A 17,984-nucleotide genomic window follows, 5' to 3' on the forward strand; every position below is an offset into this window, starting at 1 on the left:
CCTTGCAATCATTGTTTTTACAAGCAATCCAATATCCAAACTAACAATGCATGAAATTAGGTTGTGTTTCCTGTGAAAAACACAAACCCCAGGACACGGGTTTGGTGCAAAGAAAATGGTTCCTCATAACTGTGGCAACAAGTTTGACCATAAAAATCTAATTGTCACAATTGACCTTGCATGCTCCACCTGCAATTATAAAAGATTGTAAGCAGATGCCTAAACGTCCTCATTTCTTATTCCAAGGAACATATGGTGCAGTGTTTGCCTTTTTTTTTTTTTTTTTTTTTTTTGTCCAGTGAAGGAATGTTTTTCTCCAAAGCCCTGAGTCCTTCTCGGTGCTGATGAGTCCTACATAAGAAAGGACTAGGAAGTCCCTTGAGGTTCAGAAACCTATATGTTTTTATTTCACTTCATTAATACTACTTTTAACTACCTGCAAGCAGCCCACTCTATTTTCATCAAATGTCTACATTTATTATGAGGAGGTAGCTTAGTGTTTGAAATTCTGACAAAGGGCATTCCACAGCTACCTTTTTCTGTACAAGCACTTCTAAAAAACAGCACTGGTAACATTGTATTTACCATCGTCATTGATTTAGTCCCTAAAAACTCATCTCTCCTTATCAAAGTTGCATGTTTAGATTTTTTTATGGAAATGTAAAAAGAACTATTTGAAAAACGCTGAATATGGTTAGATGTGATTCTTCATAGTTGCTTTCTTGAGAGTGTACAGATGTGATGTCCCTACAACCTTTGGCCACTCACAGGTGCAGGAGCATACTAGCCACCTACAACTCTGCTGGAAGACTATAAAACTACTCTGCTCTACTCAGTGCCAAGTTATAATATTGGAGTAATTCAACCATACATTCTCACTCTGGAAACTAATTCTAAAGAATAATGATACAGAAAGCCCCACCCTTTAAGTTGGCAGGATTGGTTTATTATGGTTTGTTACATATGAAACCGTGGAGGTCTAAATCTGTATTTGCAGACTGTCACCATTACACTGCAGTTGTAAGGTGGGAAATGCTCATCTACACATACTATGGAACTGCAACTAAACTTGGGTAACATCTGCTGTATGCCTAACAACCTGAAAAAGAATCCACCCACCAAGGTAATCAAACAAGAATAAAAACTATATCATGAACTATACCAGCAGCTACTGCCACAGCCACCTGTTATCCATATGAGTTCAGCTGTAACTCACATGCCCTTTTTTTTGATTAAATAATATCTACATCACATCTACAAAAGGATCACAGTAAAATACATCTACATTGATTTCGGTAATTGGTAAATCCAACAGATTCATGATATGAACTAGAAATGTAGAGTTACAACAGTATCTTAAATAGTAGCCAATGTAGTTCTTCTTATGTTACACCTGTACCATATTCAGATGGGGTTTCTCAAACAACGTCTACACGGAACAAACTCCCACTCCCAATCATCTTTTTTGCAAAGGTACAATACGTGCCCAACAAGATGGATGAGCTAAGGCTGAGAGTAACATCGTGACGTGATACAAAGGACAGTTCCATTCTAATCCCCAGTAAGGCGTGGTTGAACAGCAACATTTCTGACGCTGTCGTGGAGCTAATGGGCCACTCTTTGCTCTGCGTTCGTAGAACATATGCCTTGGGCAAGAAGAAAGGTAGGGGAGGTTGCCTGTGTGTAAACGATGCTTGGTACTGAGACACTACCATCATACACTAGCTATATACAGCAATAGCAGAACTTTTGTTGCCAGCACCAAGTGGGCTCGCTTTGCAGATAATCCTGACCTAGAAAAGTACACCTCATCTGTACTGCCATAGATTATTGTTGGCACTGAGAAAATGTCACCACTGCCAAGAAAGACAGAAACCATGGCTGAAAAGCCAAGTGAAGAATCTGCTTAATCTCAGAAATACTGATAATGACACACACTTTAATGCAACACCAGTGTAGTGATAGAATACCATCAGGCAACCATTAAGTGATATTGGACACTACTGAGGTCACAAGGGCACTACACAACATCAACACAAAGAAAGCAGCGGGTACGGATAGTAACCCTGGCTGTGTGCCCCCACGCATGTGCACACCAGTAAGCAGAGGCATCTTCGGCTTTTGTCTCCCACAACAGGGAATATTGTTAATATCCATTTTATGTCATAGTTGCTGGTCAAAATATGATGAAACGTAAGTTTAAATTTAATACTTCCCCTATTTATTCATATCTTATTATAGTTAACTGAATTAATTAATTAATGAAGTCACTTTGATGGGACTGAAATTAGCTACCTCAGCAGTCAGTATTAATCCATCAATAATGCTCACAACTGTTATAGTCTGGCTGGACATGAATACAAGAAGACTCTGGCTTTGGTCAAACAACACCAAACTGGACATTTTATAGGTGTCTAGTCTAATAGAGGGCTGTGTCTTGTTGTCCAGAGCTTCTGCCATGTCAGGTAGGACTAGACCAGACAAGCAGGTAGTAAAGCAAGGTCATGCATTGATATCTCAGCTGCCCTGCAGTAATGGAACAGCCCTCTGTCATTGATTACTTCCAGTGGTGTTATTTGGAAATGATAATTTCTGCTTTTTCTCAGTAAACAAGATTAACTAAATTAATCACATTTACAGATTAGTTTGTCCTCTCTTATTGATCATCCCTTTGATGCAGCTGGTTGATCAATGCAAACACGCTTATGCATGGCAAATCCTGTTTCAAAAATGAGCAGCGATGGCAGAAAACAATCTTTTAATCTGAGATGTTTTAATCTAGGAAGTGAGAGGGCTTTTGGGGAGGAGGGGCTAGTTTGGGAGACAAATGGCTGTCAGAAAAATATCTTCACTGACCACATCAACTCCACCTGATTAAGTAGTTAAATGTTGCATGTGTTTGGTGGAATCTGTGGAATTAAAATTATTTTGGATTAGTAACTTCACATCTAGACATTTTTCAAAGTGCTTTAAAAATCTCTGCCAGGTCTGTTTGAAACGAACAAACAAATTGATGCTTTGGGAAGGTGAAAATGCTGTTTTAAAAAGAAAAAATCAACCCCCTCTTTTTCCTTTTACTTTTGTGGCATGTCTTCCTCAAAAAGGCAAACCTATCTGTGAAACTATTGGTCATTTTACTTTTGTCCAAATTCAGCTGGCTCCAGGCCAAAACATACTAATACATATGTTGTTGTGTACATTGTTGTGAGTCCCTCTGCTTTGCCCCTGATGCAGAAAAGACAGAAATCATAGTAGGTTAAAACTTCCCTTGTAGTGGAATTGCTGCCAAACTGTGCATCCTTGGTCATAGGCAGTGCTTATGTGAACTCTGCTATGGTTGTTCCCTTTCCAGTTCCAACCAACCCGTCAACAAATCGCCATTCGATCATATGCATAGTTTCATCATCAAACAAGCCTTATTTGCTTGTTGGAGGGCCGCACGCAGGCATATCTCTGTAGCCTCTATGTTGCTTGAATTCCCATAATCCTTCACTCTACTTAGGTAAAGAGCTACACAAATGGATATGTGAACATAAATCCACCTTCAGATTGCATTAAGGGGTAGATGTAGCAACATACCTTTTTCATTAATCTGACTATGACACCGTTTTTAATTTAGCAGTTTTGATATTTATAGCTTTTTACTTCTGTCTTAATGTGTGATAGATAAAAATTTAGCATAAAATGTACTTTATTTAAATGTTCATTCCTTTAAATAAACAATGATAGGATCATTCTTCACACTTTGCCTGGGTGCTGTGGCACCCACTTTGGGAACCACAGCTCTATACCATTAAGGTATAATGCGCTTGAACTTCACCTTTTTCATTTCATCAACATATGATTATTAAGATGCAAAACCGTTAAAATTAGATGAAAATTACATTGTTGTCCTTATAGTAGTTGTGTACACACAGTTTTCCTGTGACATGAGGATGGTGCATTCATTTCTGACATCTGCAATGTCATTGTTTCCATCCTTCGGCATTGTTTGGTTTTAATTGCTTATTCTCTCATGACTTTGCATCACTTTGCTGACATGAATGAGAATCTGTGTAATTCATTCAAACTTTTTTCTTGGCTTGTGGAGGCCTTCAGTGAATAGGCTTTCAAAATGAGATTAACTTTTAGAGGAATGTAATCACTACTAGAGTTTCAACCTTGAGCTGGCCTGTACAGAAATCCCTTGAGTACACAAGAACACTTTAAGGCACCTAGCACAGCACTGCTCCTCCTCCTTTATTGACAGCCACCCACTGAGTGTGTAAAAACATTAATGATTTTCTTCTCATCTTATAATGCAATTCCGGATATTAATTTGAGCTTCATACATGTTGAGACAGATATGCTATGTTTTCAGTTCTTAATGTAGCACTCTCCAACGTAAAAGAGTAATATATAGTACAGTACAACATTTAGTGACTCATTTTTCACAGCTTTGGTGTTAAAGTTCCTGATTTCAAACTACACATAGTAAGCTGAAATTATTAATGTAATATGCATAAAAGTTAAACTGATTTCACATCCTAAACTATCATGACACTGTTAGCCATATCATTGCAAAGAAGAGGACTCATCTCAGTTGGTCTTCTTGGCCTGCAAAAACAGGACTGCACTGATTGCACGGCCAAGATGTCATCTATAAAACCTACATTCTATTTGCTCAGTCAGACACATTCTTTAGGAAAACTTGTGAGTATTTTTGTTACTCCACATATTGGTTGTCAAACCAAACAACAAAACCCAGTATGTAGAAATCTCAGAAGGCATGCATACATCTGCCATATTACTTTGTTTTAACATGTAATAATGGGCCTAGGGTGCACATGAATTCAGAGACATCTGTGTTGTAATGTTACCTGAGCTGATCGTACATGATAGATGTCCAGTTTAGAACGACAGTTGAAATTTTATCACTTCGATGTTTTAAACATGATGATGCTTGCTGTTATTATTAGTGAGGAGATCAGACAGGACTAGATAGAAATACATAAATCTGTAACTGAGGGTTTTAATGTTTTACAATGTAGAACTTGATCTACTTCTATAGTTGAGGCTGAATGAGGTGCATTTCCAAATGTAGTCCCTGCCCCAACCTGTGATCCAACTAAATTCAGATGGTACTGTGATGTCAGAAGAGGTGGTCAGCAGTTACCTCATTTCTCTTGTTAGGCCCAGGTATACTTATTTCAAGCTCATTTCTGAAGCTTGAGGACGCTGTCTTCATTTCCGTGGAGGTTAATTGTTGACACAGACCTCAACAGTCAAGAACTGGATTGATATTCTGCTGGTCCTCCAAAAAAGCAGATTTCCCAGTTACAACACCAGCAGGGGCTAAGCACTTCCTAACCAATTACACTCCCAAATGGGACATGCTCCAGCTAAAATTGCTTATAATTACCTCTCACCTAGTCAGTACTTAACCCTCCACCCACTTGCCATCTGCATGTGTTCATATTGAAATATTTGATGACTTTGAAAGACTTGTACTGAAGCATAATTCAGTTACACAGATTTTTTTTTTTTTTTTTTTTTTTTTTTTTTTTAATTTTCAGTTTTCAGCTTATGTAATAGACTATTAAAATTGAGTTTTCAAAATTTCTTCCTTCCATCTGAGGGAGAGTTTTGGTTAGCAAGGAGTTTTTTTTTTGTTGTTTGGTTGTGTTGTGTTGTGAGGAGGCAGCTATTTGGGGTTATCTATACACTCTCTGGCTACTACTTTATTAGGTACACCTTGCTAGTAAAAGGCTAGACCCCTTTTGCCTTCAGAACTGCCTTAATTCTTTGTGGCATACTTTCAACAAGTTGTTGGAAATAGTCCTCAGAGATTTTGGTCCATATTGGCATGATAGCATCACGCAGTTGCAGCAGATTTGTTGGCTGCACATTCATGATGCGAATCTCCCGTTCCACCACATCCCAAAGGTGTCCCTTTGGATTGATGGATTGAGATCTAGTGACTGTGGAGGCCATTGGAGTACAGTGAACTCATTGTCATGTTCAAGAAACTAATTTGAGATGATTTGAGCTTTGTGACATGGTACATTATCCTGCTGGAAGTAGCTGTTAGAAGACAGGTGCACTGTGGTCAGAAAGGGATAGACATGGTTAGCAACAATACTCAGGCAGTTCACGACCATCAGCAGCCTGAACTGTTGATACAAGACAGGATGGATCCGTGCTTTTATGTTTATATAAAATTCTGACCCTACCATCTGAATGTTGCAGCTGAAATCGAGACTCACCAGACCAGGCAACAATTTTCCAATTTTGTATTGTCCAGTTTTGGTGAGCTTGTGCAAATTGTAGCATCAGTTTCTGTTCTTAGCCAACAGGAGTGGCACCCGGTGTGGTGGTGGCCCATCTTCTTCAAGGTTGGAGGTGTTGTGCGTTCAGAGATGGTATTCTTCATTCCTTGGTTGTAACAAATGATTATTTGAGTTGCTGTTGCCTTCCTGTCATCTCCAACCAGCCTGGCGGTTCTCCTCTGACCTCTCACATCAACAAGGCATTTTCGACCATGTAACTGCCGATAGTTATAGTATATATGTATATATATATATATATATATATATATATATATATATATATATATATATATAGATATATATATATATAGATAGATAGATATAGATATAGATATAGATATAGATATATATAGATAGATAGATATAGATATAGATATAGATATAGATATACATATATATATATAAACTATTTACATTGTAGATTCTCACGAAAGGCATCAACACTGTGTATGAACACATATGGAGTTATGTAGTAAACAAAAATGTGTAAAATAAGTCAGAAGTCAAAACATGTTTTAAATTTTAGATTCTTCAAAATAGCCACCCTTTGTTTTGATTACTGCTTTGCACACTCTTGGCATTCTCTGGATGAGCTTCATTTAACTGCAGTTAAATGTTTGCCATAGTTTATGATTCGTCTTTTATATCACCATGGATGAATTTTGGCCCACTCCTCTCTGCAGAATAGTTAGAATTCAGCCACATTAGATGGTTTTCAATCATGACTGCCTTTTTAAGGTTTTGGCACAGCCTCTCAACTGGACTTTCACTCCTTCACTCCTAAACCTTAATTTTGTTCTTCTTGAGCCATTCCGATATGAACTTGCTTGTATGCTTTGGATCTTTGTCATGCTGCATAACCCATTAGTGTGGAGCTTTGGGTCATGAACTGATAGGGGACATTCTCCAGCATGATTTTCTGATAAAGAGCAGGATTCATGGCTCCATCGACAATCATGACAAGTTGTCCAGGTCCTCAAACCATTACACTACCACCACCATGTTTTACTGCTGGTATCATGTTCTTCTTGTGGAATGCAGTATTTGCTTTCCTCTAGATGTACCGGGACCCATGCCTTCTAAACAGTTCCACCTTTGACTCATCAGTCCACAGGATGTTATCCCAAATGTCTTGGGGCTCATTCAGATATTTTTTGCAAATGCCGAACAAACCTTTATGTTCTTTTTGGTCAGTATTGGTTTGATCCTTGCAACTCTCCCATCGATACCATTTTCTTCCTGTGTCTTTGTTATTGTGGAATTATGTACACTGACCTTAAATGAGGTAAATGAGGCTGGAGATGTTTTAATTATGGGTTCTTTTGTGACCTCTTGGATTAGTTTTTGATGCGCTCCTGGAGAAAGGCCAGCCACTCCTGGGAAGGTTCACTACTGTTCCATGTTTCTCAGTTTGTGGATAATACATCTCACTGTGGTTCTTTCAAGTCCCAGAGCCTTAGTAACAGGCTCTATTTAAATGTTGTTTGGATTCAACAAGCCTGGCGGCAACGAATATGTGAATGTGGCTGGTGAAATTGAACTCAACTGCTTAATAAATTTGGTCATTTGGGAGATTGGTAGCTAAGGGGACAATTACATTTTTTCGCATAGAGTAGATGGGGCTGGACAGCATTTTGTCTTCAATAAATGAAATCATCAATTAAAAAATGCATTTTGTATTTTTCTGTCTTATCTTTGTCTTACATTGAAATTAATTTGATGATTTGAAACATTTAAGTGTGAAAAAGTCATTACTAATTTAGTCTGCATTACAAAGTTAAGAGCTTGTCCCATCGAACGTGCTGATCTCAGAATCTAGATTGTATTATTCATCTGTCCCTTTCATAAGCAGTTCTTTGAGAATCTCTTACAAAGCTCAGTCTGACCAGAGATGGGGAACCCTCTCACTGGGACAGCACTTAAGCTGATTTACCACAGACCAGCTTTGCATCACAATAGTAGAAAGCCCCTACCCTGCTTTTGCAGCTTCACACCCTTTGTTCATTAGTCAATAGAGGGCAGTTGCATTGGGTCCCCGGATCAGCTTTAATTACATTTGTAGATGAGAGAATGTGCAAACATTTTCTCTTTGCTTATTGATAGTACCATAGCCCCTGAAGAAAATAATTTTCAAGTCAGCAATGATGAAATGCTGACTGACTTAATAATTGCAACCTTGCAGGGTGATCTAAAATTTAAGCTTTTGTGAATTTTGTGATGCTTCTTCTGTTGGATATACAGTATACAATTGGGGTGAGAACATCCCTGTGTAGTGTCACTTAAATGTCAATTGATTCAAAATTGTATCACCTTACAGCAGTACTGCATTACTTCTAAGTTGAACAATAGAATATTTGCTTTCATGCAAAATAAAACTACTAAGAATTTTGATTTACGATGTTTAAAATACAGTTTCCACAGTATGAATTTAATGTAACAAAACACAGCACGTCTTTTATTGCTGGTGTTGTTCAGATTTCTGGAGAGATGTTGTACCAGTCTTTAGAGACAGTTTTTTCAGCTGCTTATTGCTGAAGGGGGTACGTTGTGCACCTTTCTCTTTAAATTATGGCTTCTGGCAGTTCTTTTCCATGTGAATACGGTGTTATGATATGATACAGACATGTAGACTGATATATGCCATGTGTCCAAAGATGAGGAAATTCTGGTATTCGTGTGGTTAGACTCATTGAGAATTACAGGTGTACTTAATTTCATCATAAAAGTAAATTAAAAGAACCCAATAAAAGGAAAGAGAAATATAATACTTGGTCATTTATTTGTTTTGCAAGATAATACAATATTAAAAATCTATGAGTGTAAAAGATATATGAACCTTTGCTTTTGGTATCTGGTTTAGTTAACAATCACTAAAAATTGAGCAAAGTGAAACATCTTTGAAATATGCCAGCTTATTATTTAAAAAAGCATCAAATAGTTGTCTCTTGTACAGCTAATGAATCAATTGACCCATCATTTAATATCTTGGAAAAACAAGGTAGTTGATGATATGACCTTCACTTCCTGACCCATAATAACAGCTATCTAACAATAGTAACAAGAAAAGCACTCAGAGAGCACAGTACTCGACCAACGCTACTCAGTCTTTGTATCATTTCCGATGGATGAAATCTTTGCTAAGAAAGGATGTTGTGCTGAGCACAGGCATGTGTTATGCATGTGTACATTATGTACAGATACCGAATCGCATGACCTAAATATGTAGCAGGTGGTGGGAATTGATGGGACTTGAAAACGCCCCACAATTTAATCAGTTGTTCCTTGTATCATTTCCAACGGATAAATCCCAATAAGTCAGCAGCAGTCGATTTGTAGTAGGATCGCAATCTTGTGATCGTCAACAGACAGCTCACATAGTGTTCGTTTGTTGTCATAGTTGCAGTAAGGCCGTGTCGCTATCTCACAATGATGCAGAAATGCTGAACAAATCCATGGATCCAGACTATAAGCCACATTACTGCCAAAATCTAATCAGGTGGCCTTTGTGTCATTTCTGACCTTCCTTGAAAATTTCATCCAAACCCGTTATTCCGTTTTATGAGTAATGTTGCGCACAGACAGACGAGCGTATGCCGATCGTCACATAACTCTGCCACATTCCTTGGCGGAGTAATTATATATTGAATTTTTCAATTTTCTCAGTGAGACCCACAGTATAATTAAGGTAAAGTACATGCACTAACGGTATAATAAAGGTCAGTCTAATCAGATGTCCCAGCACCTTGTACAGCACCTTTAAGTTGGTTTTAAGATTTCTATGTGTGTTTCTGTCTCTCTTTAGGCTGATTCTGCACATACCAAAGGATGTGGGTTTAATAGCAGTAGCAGCTCAACAAAGCCAAGGAAAAGGTTAGTGCTTCAGCACAGTGTAAACCTACAGACACAGCATTCACACATATCTCCAGATGTACACCAAAGTTTCAGCTGTGTTTTCTTTTGATTTTGTTTATGTATCTTATTGGTCACCACTTAGCATCCTCCTTTATGTTTCCTGTGCTTGCTGCTGTAGGTCGCGGCAAAAATGCCTGGCTTAGCCCTCTGGGTTGTGCCATGTTCACTCTGAGGGTCCAGGTTGAGCTGAGCTCCAGGCTTGGACAGAAGATTCCCTTCCTGCAGCATCTGGCTGCTCTCGCCATTGTGGAGGCAGTTCGCACACTTCCTGGATACCAGGTATCAGCCTGCACACTCAGTTATTAGTATTTTCAGACTGTTTAGCTTGCATATCATCTTTGATTTGCCTTGTGTAATACACTTATGCATACAAAAATGAGTCAAAAGTCAAAGTTGAATAGAATAGCAAAGGTGCATGTCAAGGTCTAGAACATATTAGGCAGCAAGTAGACAGCTGTTTTTCATTGGCAGCATGTTGATGTGGCCTGAGGTACTTGACAAGAGCCAGACAAGTAGGTCGGAGCATCCTGAAACTGCAAGGATCGGGTGCCCCTACTGACAGTGGTCTGAAGAAGGACATACCATAAACTGCTGAGAGGATGTTGGCAGATGTGCTGGAATAACTCCAACTCGTACTAACTTGTAACTTTCAGGTCAGCAGCTAAGATTTGGTGACAAAAACCCCAGGACACCTTCACGAATTCAAGCCTTGGTGCAACTGAACTGTTTTGGCTGCATGTGACAAACCAGCGGTGTATTTTGCATTCAATCTAATGTCTTAGCTCATTAGTGTACACCCTAAGTAACAGTTGTCTGTATTACCAAAATGTCACATTGCCTGACATGAACATGTTGTCACTGTGTGATAGCATATTAATGATGCCGCATAGTATCAGTGTGTTGAATGCAAATATATTATGTTTAGAATGGGTGATGTTTGAACATATTTCAACTTTCTTTAGGACATAGACCTGCGGGTGAAGTGGCCCAATGACATCTACCATGGTAACTTGATGAAGCTTGGGGGAGTACTGGTGACTTCCACTGTCATAGGATCAACCTTTCATCTGCTCATAGGTAAAAACTTTAATGAAAAGCTGGTCATTGGCAACTTTTATCTAACCATAGTCAATGAGATTGGAGCTTTAAGAGACAGTTCGTTATTTACTATGTCAACATAAGCCCTCTCACATGGCTGCACTAATACACCCCTTTTTGGGCTCATTATGGTGTTTGCCCCCAATTTTCAAACTGAGAAAACATGGTGACTGAAAATAAAGGTTTGGTACTGCATTGTTTGAATTTGACTGAAGGCAAAGGGACATTATTCCTAACCTGTTACCCTAGTGTGAAGGTTTCTACCCTCCAACCCACCTAAAGTTGAGAGTCAGCTCATTGAACTTAGTTATTTACAAATGTCCAATCCAACATGCAGTTGTTTAGGGCTAAGCAATGGAAAATGTTGCTCGTTTTGTAGAACTTGTTGACCTTATGGAAAACATGAAAATAATCTATGACTAATTGTCCATCATGAGGTCCAGTGTTAGCAAATGATTTGATTTACTTTATGATCAGAAAAAAATATGTTGATCACCCAAAAAACATCCAAACTTTTTCAACATGAGTAGTGTGTTTATGTTGTGCAAACCTACAAAATAATTATTTTAGAATTCTTTCATTGAGAATAGGGGAGAAAAAACATACACCGATATCCTCTTCATGGTAAAGGACAAGAATCCATTTGTCACATTGGATTACTAAACTGGTCTACCTTTAACTTACACGTAACCAAGCAGTGCCCATATGTTTTGCCCAAGCTTGTTCAATAGAAACTATGGCATTCACTCTTAAGCAGCCAACTGAGCCTTGATGTAGCCCATTTTTCAAACATTTGGATACCTTTTCCTTCTGTCTCAGCTGTATCTGTTTAGCTGTTGTAAAAGACAAACTGTTCTGTCTTATTCCTATCTTAATGTGTACTTCTTTGAAATACACATTTATAATGTTTGTGTCCAATAACATCATTGTATTATTGACAGATGGATGAACTTATCTGAATATTGTACTGAAGCTACTCAAACATGACTTCTGCTATTTCGAAGATATGTCCACAGCCAATTCAAAAGGTTACATAATTCTTCCTGTAAATAATCAAATTTTAGAGTAAATTTCCTACAAGATAATGCTCTAGTAAACATGGATAAAAAAATGAAAACAGACATTTAAAAAGATTCACGTAAAAATGTGATTTTTGGAAAGCTGTAGGGCCCAGCACCTATATACAGTATATGCTGGTTATGTCCTTGTTTGGCAGTCTACAATCTACAACAGAGGTGGAGTGTACAAAACTTGAAATGACCCACAGAGTCCTAATAGCCTTGTGCTGTAGACCTGAGATTTTTCCATTAAATACAGCAGTTCTATTTTGGTCTCATTAGACCAAAGAAAGTTTCTTATGTTTTAGCCCCTTTCAGATATTCACCTCTCTAAATAAATTATGAAATTTGAACATATCTGAGTGGCCCCTCACTTCTGCATAAACATCATTACAGACTTCAAATGTCTTTTAGACTCTCTACAAGACAATAAATACACTTGTTATATTCCTTGCATCATTGAATCTGTCCTTTAATTACCATCTCTCATGCAAAAATAAATGCTAAATAATGTGTTTAGTAAACCTGAGGGCTGTACTTCAAAGTGAAAATACTGGGTTCGCAGGTATGTTGAGCCTAGCAGAAATTTCAGTTTCACAGGTTGAAAGAGAGTTTCACGCTCTGTTTTAACCTGCTAGATAACCATGGTAACTTATTTTACAGAGCAAACCTGGTCCAGAGCTGGTTTTGTTCATAGTTTTGGATTTAAATAGGCTGGAAGAAGTGTCTTCCTTTAACCAAATCTTTTCCAGATGATTCACTAATTGCAATACAAATTCTAACAATGTGTTATACAGTATCTACAAACTTGTTGAGCTGTACGTTACTAACATCACTGAATGATGGTGCTGTGTAGCTACTGTATTGCACACTGAATGCATCGTGTTGCCATGGGTACCCGATATTTATTCATCTGGTGATGCAGAAATTGCATAAATATGTCCAAATGTTTGGTCCGTTTACACTGCTGACACTGCAGCTGATTGACTAGAATATTGATCATTCGATTAATATTTATTACAGACAATATTCACTCAATAACAGTAATTTCACTTTGATTTGGTGATATTCTGCATTAAGGGACAGTGTCAGAACCAAATGCACTTCAGTGCAAAATGTTTAAATACATGAAGCTTAAAGTTACCTGTAAACTGCTTACCGATCAGTGCAGCTACTTATTTCTGATGTGCAACCATCAGTTATCAATAATCAGCTGCACTGATCAGAAAATAAATACAATACACTTTTACCAGATTTCTGCCAGCATTCCTGTCCTGCATTGTTTGCAATAGCAGCTCTTTTTACCGTCATAATTTTGAATATTTCTCATTGTTCTCCATTAAAACAACCTGTTGACGAACCCACCAGAGTCTGAAGCAGAAAGCCTGAGTTAACAAGACAAGTTGAAAACCACCTTCGTTATACCTTTTTTCTCTGACAGATTTTAGTTTCTGTTGAGCCGACTGATACAAAGAAAGTCTGGCTATGGTGAACTTGCTTTGCAGTACAGCCCTCTGGAAATAGTGAATGAGGCACCGTCTGAAAATAGAAAACATCAGAATTCAATTTCTAATAATAATGACTTTTTATTGGTTAAATTTGCATTTTTAGGAGGTGAGTGACCCTACACAATGACAAAAAGCATTCCATCCGTGATGCAGCCTGTTAAAGAGGACAAAAACACTAATCTTTTAAAGATCACATAAATATTGATGCCACTTCTGTTATGTCATGTCTGAAAATAACTTTTCCATCAGTTTCCCACATGCTTTCCTGATGCACTCTTTTTACTTTTTAACAAATGTTTGAAATTCTCATTTGTCATAATATTTTACCTGTACATTGATTTGTGTCACTTGTAAAGGAGGTGAATACATTGCACCTGCTCTCTCAATAAATATGTAGCAGGTACCAGTGAAGAAAAGTGTCATATAATTTGCTCAGAATAACATTTTTCAAACGCGATTACCCTGCAGGCTGTGGATTCAATGTGACAAACAGCAGCCCAACAGTGTGCGTCAATGACCTGATCAAGCAGTACAACATACAGCATAACTGCAGCCTGCAGCCGCTTCGCTGTGACCAGCTTATTGCTCGGACCGTGAATTGCCTGGAGGCCCTAATCAACAGTTTCCAACAAGGCGGCCCAGACGCTGTCCTCCCCACCTACTATAAGAGATGGCTTCACAGGTGCGTACTGCAGACAGTCCCCTGGGCTTTGGATTTGACTTCTTATTTAGAATCAGAAAATGTATTCAGGTAGTACATGCATACAAGCAATTTGTCTTTGTGCAATTTTCAGCCTAGGGAAGCACTGATTCAGTCGCAGGTACCCATGTGATATTAGTTCTCATCTTGTCCAAAATTTAAATCCTGAATAGCTCACTGCATGAACATCACAGCAATTATTCTTTTATAAATTATTTGTTATGTAAGGTAATCACAATCACACTGTCCCATTACACTGATAGATCTTATTGATAGAAATACTACATTTCATATACTTTAGATGACATTGTTTTAAATAGTGCATCAATATTAATATCAGTGCTTCCCTCGTCAGTACCATATAAAAAAAAAAAAAAGAAAGAAAAAAAATAGGTACTTTAATACACAGACACACAAAGTTTCTGGTGTTCGCACTTCTGGTGCTTAAGTAATTAGGGTTGTCTGTTTTAGACTACACTGAGAAGTAAATACACTACCGGTCAAACCTTTGGACACACCTTCTCATTTTATGGTTTTTCTTTATTTTCAGGGCTATTTACATTTTAATTTCATACTGAAGGCATCAAAGCTATGAATAAACACATATGGAATTGTGTAGTAAACAAAAAAAGTGTGAAATAAGTCCAAACATGTTTTATATTTTAGATTCTTCAAAATAGTCACCCTTTGCTTTGATTACTGCTTTGCACACTCTTGGCATTCTCTGGATGAGCTTCATGAGGTAGAACCTGAAATGGTTTTCACTTCACAGGTGTGCCTTGTCAAGGTTAATTTGTGGAATTTCTTGCCTTCTTAATGGGGTTGGGACCATCAGTTGTGTTGCGCAGAAGTCAGGTTGGTACACAGTTGACAATCCTATTTGACAACTGTTAGAATCCATATCATGGCAAGAACCAATCAGCTAAGTAAAGAGAAATGACGGTCCATGATTACTTTAAGAACTGAAGGTCAGTCAGTCTGGAAAATTGTAAAAACTTCAAATGTGTCCTCAAGTCCAGTTGTAAAATCCATCAAGCGCTATGACAAAACTGACTCTCATGAGGACTGTCCCAGTTCCAGAAAAACCAAGAGTAATCTCTGCTGCTGAGGATAAGTTCATCCAAGTCACCAGTCTCAGAAATCGCAAGTCAACAGCACCTCAGATTAGGGCCCAGAAAAATGCCACACAGAGTGCTAGTAGCAGACACATCTCTACATCAACTGTTCAGAGGAGACTTCACAAATCAGGCCTTTATGGTCAAATAGTTGTTAAGAAACCACTACTAAGGAAAAGCAACAAGCAGAAGAGATTTGTTTGGGCCAAGAAACACAAGGAATGGACATTCGACAAGTGCAATTTTGTGCTTTGGTCTGATGAGTCCAAATTTGAGATCTTTGGTTCCACCCGCCATGTCTTTGTGCAGCACAGAAAAGGTGAACGTATGGTCTCTACATGCATGGTTCCCACCATGAAGCATGGAGGAGGTGGTGTGGGGGTGCTTTGCTGGTGACCCTTGGGGATTTATTCAAAATTTAAGGCACATTGAACCAGCATGGCTACCACAGCATCCTGCAGCGACATGCCATCCCATCGAGTTTGCATTTAGTTAGCTCATCATTTATTTTTCAACAGGACAATGACAGCAAACACGCTTCCAGTCTGCGTAAGGGCTATGTGACCAAGAAAGAGAGTGATAGAGTGCTGCGTCAGATGACCTGGCCTCCACAGTCACCTGACCTCAACCCAATCCAGATAGTTTGGGATGAGATGCCTTGTGCAGAGTGAAGGCAAAAGGGCCAACAAGTGCTCTGCATCTCTGGTAACTCCTTCAAGACTGTTGGAAAACCATTTCAGGTTCTACCTCATGAAGCTCATCCAGAGAATGCCAAGAGTGTGCAAAGCAGTAATCAAAGCAAAGGATGGCTATTTTGAAGAATCTAAAATATAAAACATGTTTTGACTTATTTCACACTTTTTTGCTAAATAATTCCTTATGTGTTCATACATAGTTTTGATGCCTTCAGTTAGAATCTACAATGTAAATAGTCAGAAAAATAAAGAAAAACCATTAAATGAGAAGGTGGCCAAACTTTTAACTGTTAGTGTAGTTTGTCTCGTTTTGTAAAGTCTCCTGAACCCCATTATGACATTCTGAAGCTGAATTGTAAAAGTGGCTCACTGTGCTCTGACCTCAGCGGAACTACAGTGCGGCTCTGGACTGAGGAAGGCCTGGAGGCTCAAGTGGTGGGTCTGGACCCAAATGGCTTCCTTCAAGTGTACAGCAAGGACCAGGGAGTGGTCTCAGTAGAGCCTGATGGAAACTCATTTGACATGCTGAAGAACCTACTCGTCATCAAGCAGCGTTAGGAACAAACTCAACCAAGTACGGAATCACCATCAATTACAACACACTGAATCAACAACCAAATAATTTAGTCTGGCAGAAAAGTGTATGTCCAGGTTTTCTTTCTGATTGATACATCACTAAATATGTTTCATGTATAAAGTCAGATTCTTGTTTAGCTTCTCTTCATGTTCATCTGACCTACATTTAAAGTGACTGGTTGATGAATGAAATGAAAAGCAGGTACATATGGTGACATCTGCAACAGAAATGGGTCAATACTGCCAGTTTATTTATGACCTGCTGGTGATGAACCACCAAATTATACCAGTTTCTTACAGCTTGTACTAATTTCTGGAAAGAATATATCTTGTACCCCTTATCTAATCTTATTTCAGATAAACATAAGATGTGCTTAATTGCAGCTTGTATTGTTGTTTCTGTAAACAAAATAAAGACTTGTGCAGAAATATGTTGTTCATTTCTTTAATCTATTTCTTGGAAATGTACCTGATCAGAGTGGTTTCCAGAATTCAATGAACAAAGAAATTTCAAAAAGATACAGAAGTCTTTACTGGGATTATTCTCAAGAGAAGAACACAAAGATCGTCACTCGTAATGTGTCCTAGCTTATGAAACAAAATTAAATTTATATCTCAATAGCAAAACTGACATTTTCTCTATAAAAACTGCAGCGTCTTACATTGTTAAAGACTCTTGAACAGAGACACCACCTTTTGTCCAGTGTCAGGTAGGACTGGTTCAAACCTGTCTATGTTGATTTCAAAACTATCACTATAACTGCACATTAATTGTTAATTAATTGTTAATTAATTGCACTGATTGTAATGCAGTTATATACTATACATTTTTGACATGGCCCATTGTGGATAATGAGTCATTTTACTTTTGGTACTGCAAGCATATTTTCATGCTAATACTTTTGTACTTTAAGTAAAAATTAGTGCTGTCAAACAATAAAATTTTTTTAATCAGATTAATCACAGGGTTGCTGTGGTTTAGATTAATCCCGATCAAATATTCATTTTCAATCT

The 17,984-nt window shown here is 38.1% G+C and overlaps 1 protein-coding gene across 3 annotated transcripts in view; it reads left to right on the plus strand.

Annotated features, from left to right (window-relative positions):
* hlcs (holocarboxylase synthetase (biotin-(proprionyl-CoA-carboxylase (ATP-hydrolysing)) ligase)) overlaps positions 1–17,399 on the plus strand; it is a 75,382-nt gene extending 57,983 nt beyond the window's left edge. For all 3 annotated transcript variants that reach the window (XM_055017383.1, XM_055017384.1, XM_055017385.1), the window contains 5 exons: positions 10,111–10,178; positions 10,339–10,499; positions 11,183–11,297; positions 14,353–14,566; positions 16,781–17,399. In XM_055017383.1, the coding sequence (XP_054873358.1) occupies positions 10,111–10,178; positions 10,339–10,499; positions 11,183–11,297; positions 14,353–14,566; positions 16,781–16,952 (730 nt within the window). In that variant the 3' untranslated portion in view covers positions 16,953–17,399. The remainder of the gene's footprint in view (positions 1–10,110; positions 10,179–10,338; positions 10,500–11,182; positions 11,298–14,352; positions 14,567–16,780) is intronic.
* Positions 17,400–17,984: the final 585 nt, after the last annotated feature.

The sequence above is a fragment of the Amphiprion ocellaris genome, chromosome 14, assembly GCF_022539595.1.
Source record: "Amphiprion ocellaris isolate individual 3 ecotype Okinawa chromosome 14, ASM2253959v1, whole genome shotgun sequence".
NCBI classification, from domain to species: domain Eukaryota; kingdom Metazoa; phylum Chordata; class Actinopteri; family Pomacentridae; genus Amphiprion; species Amphiprion ocellaris.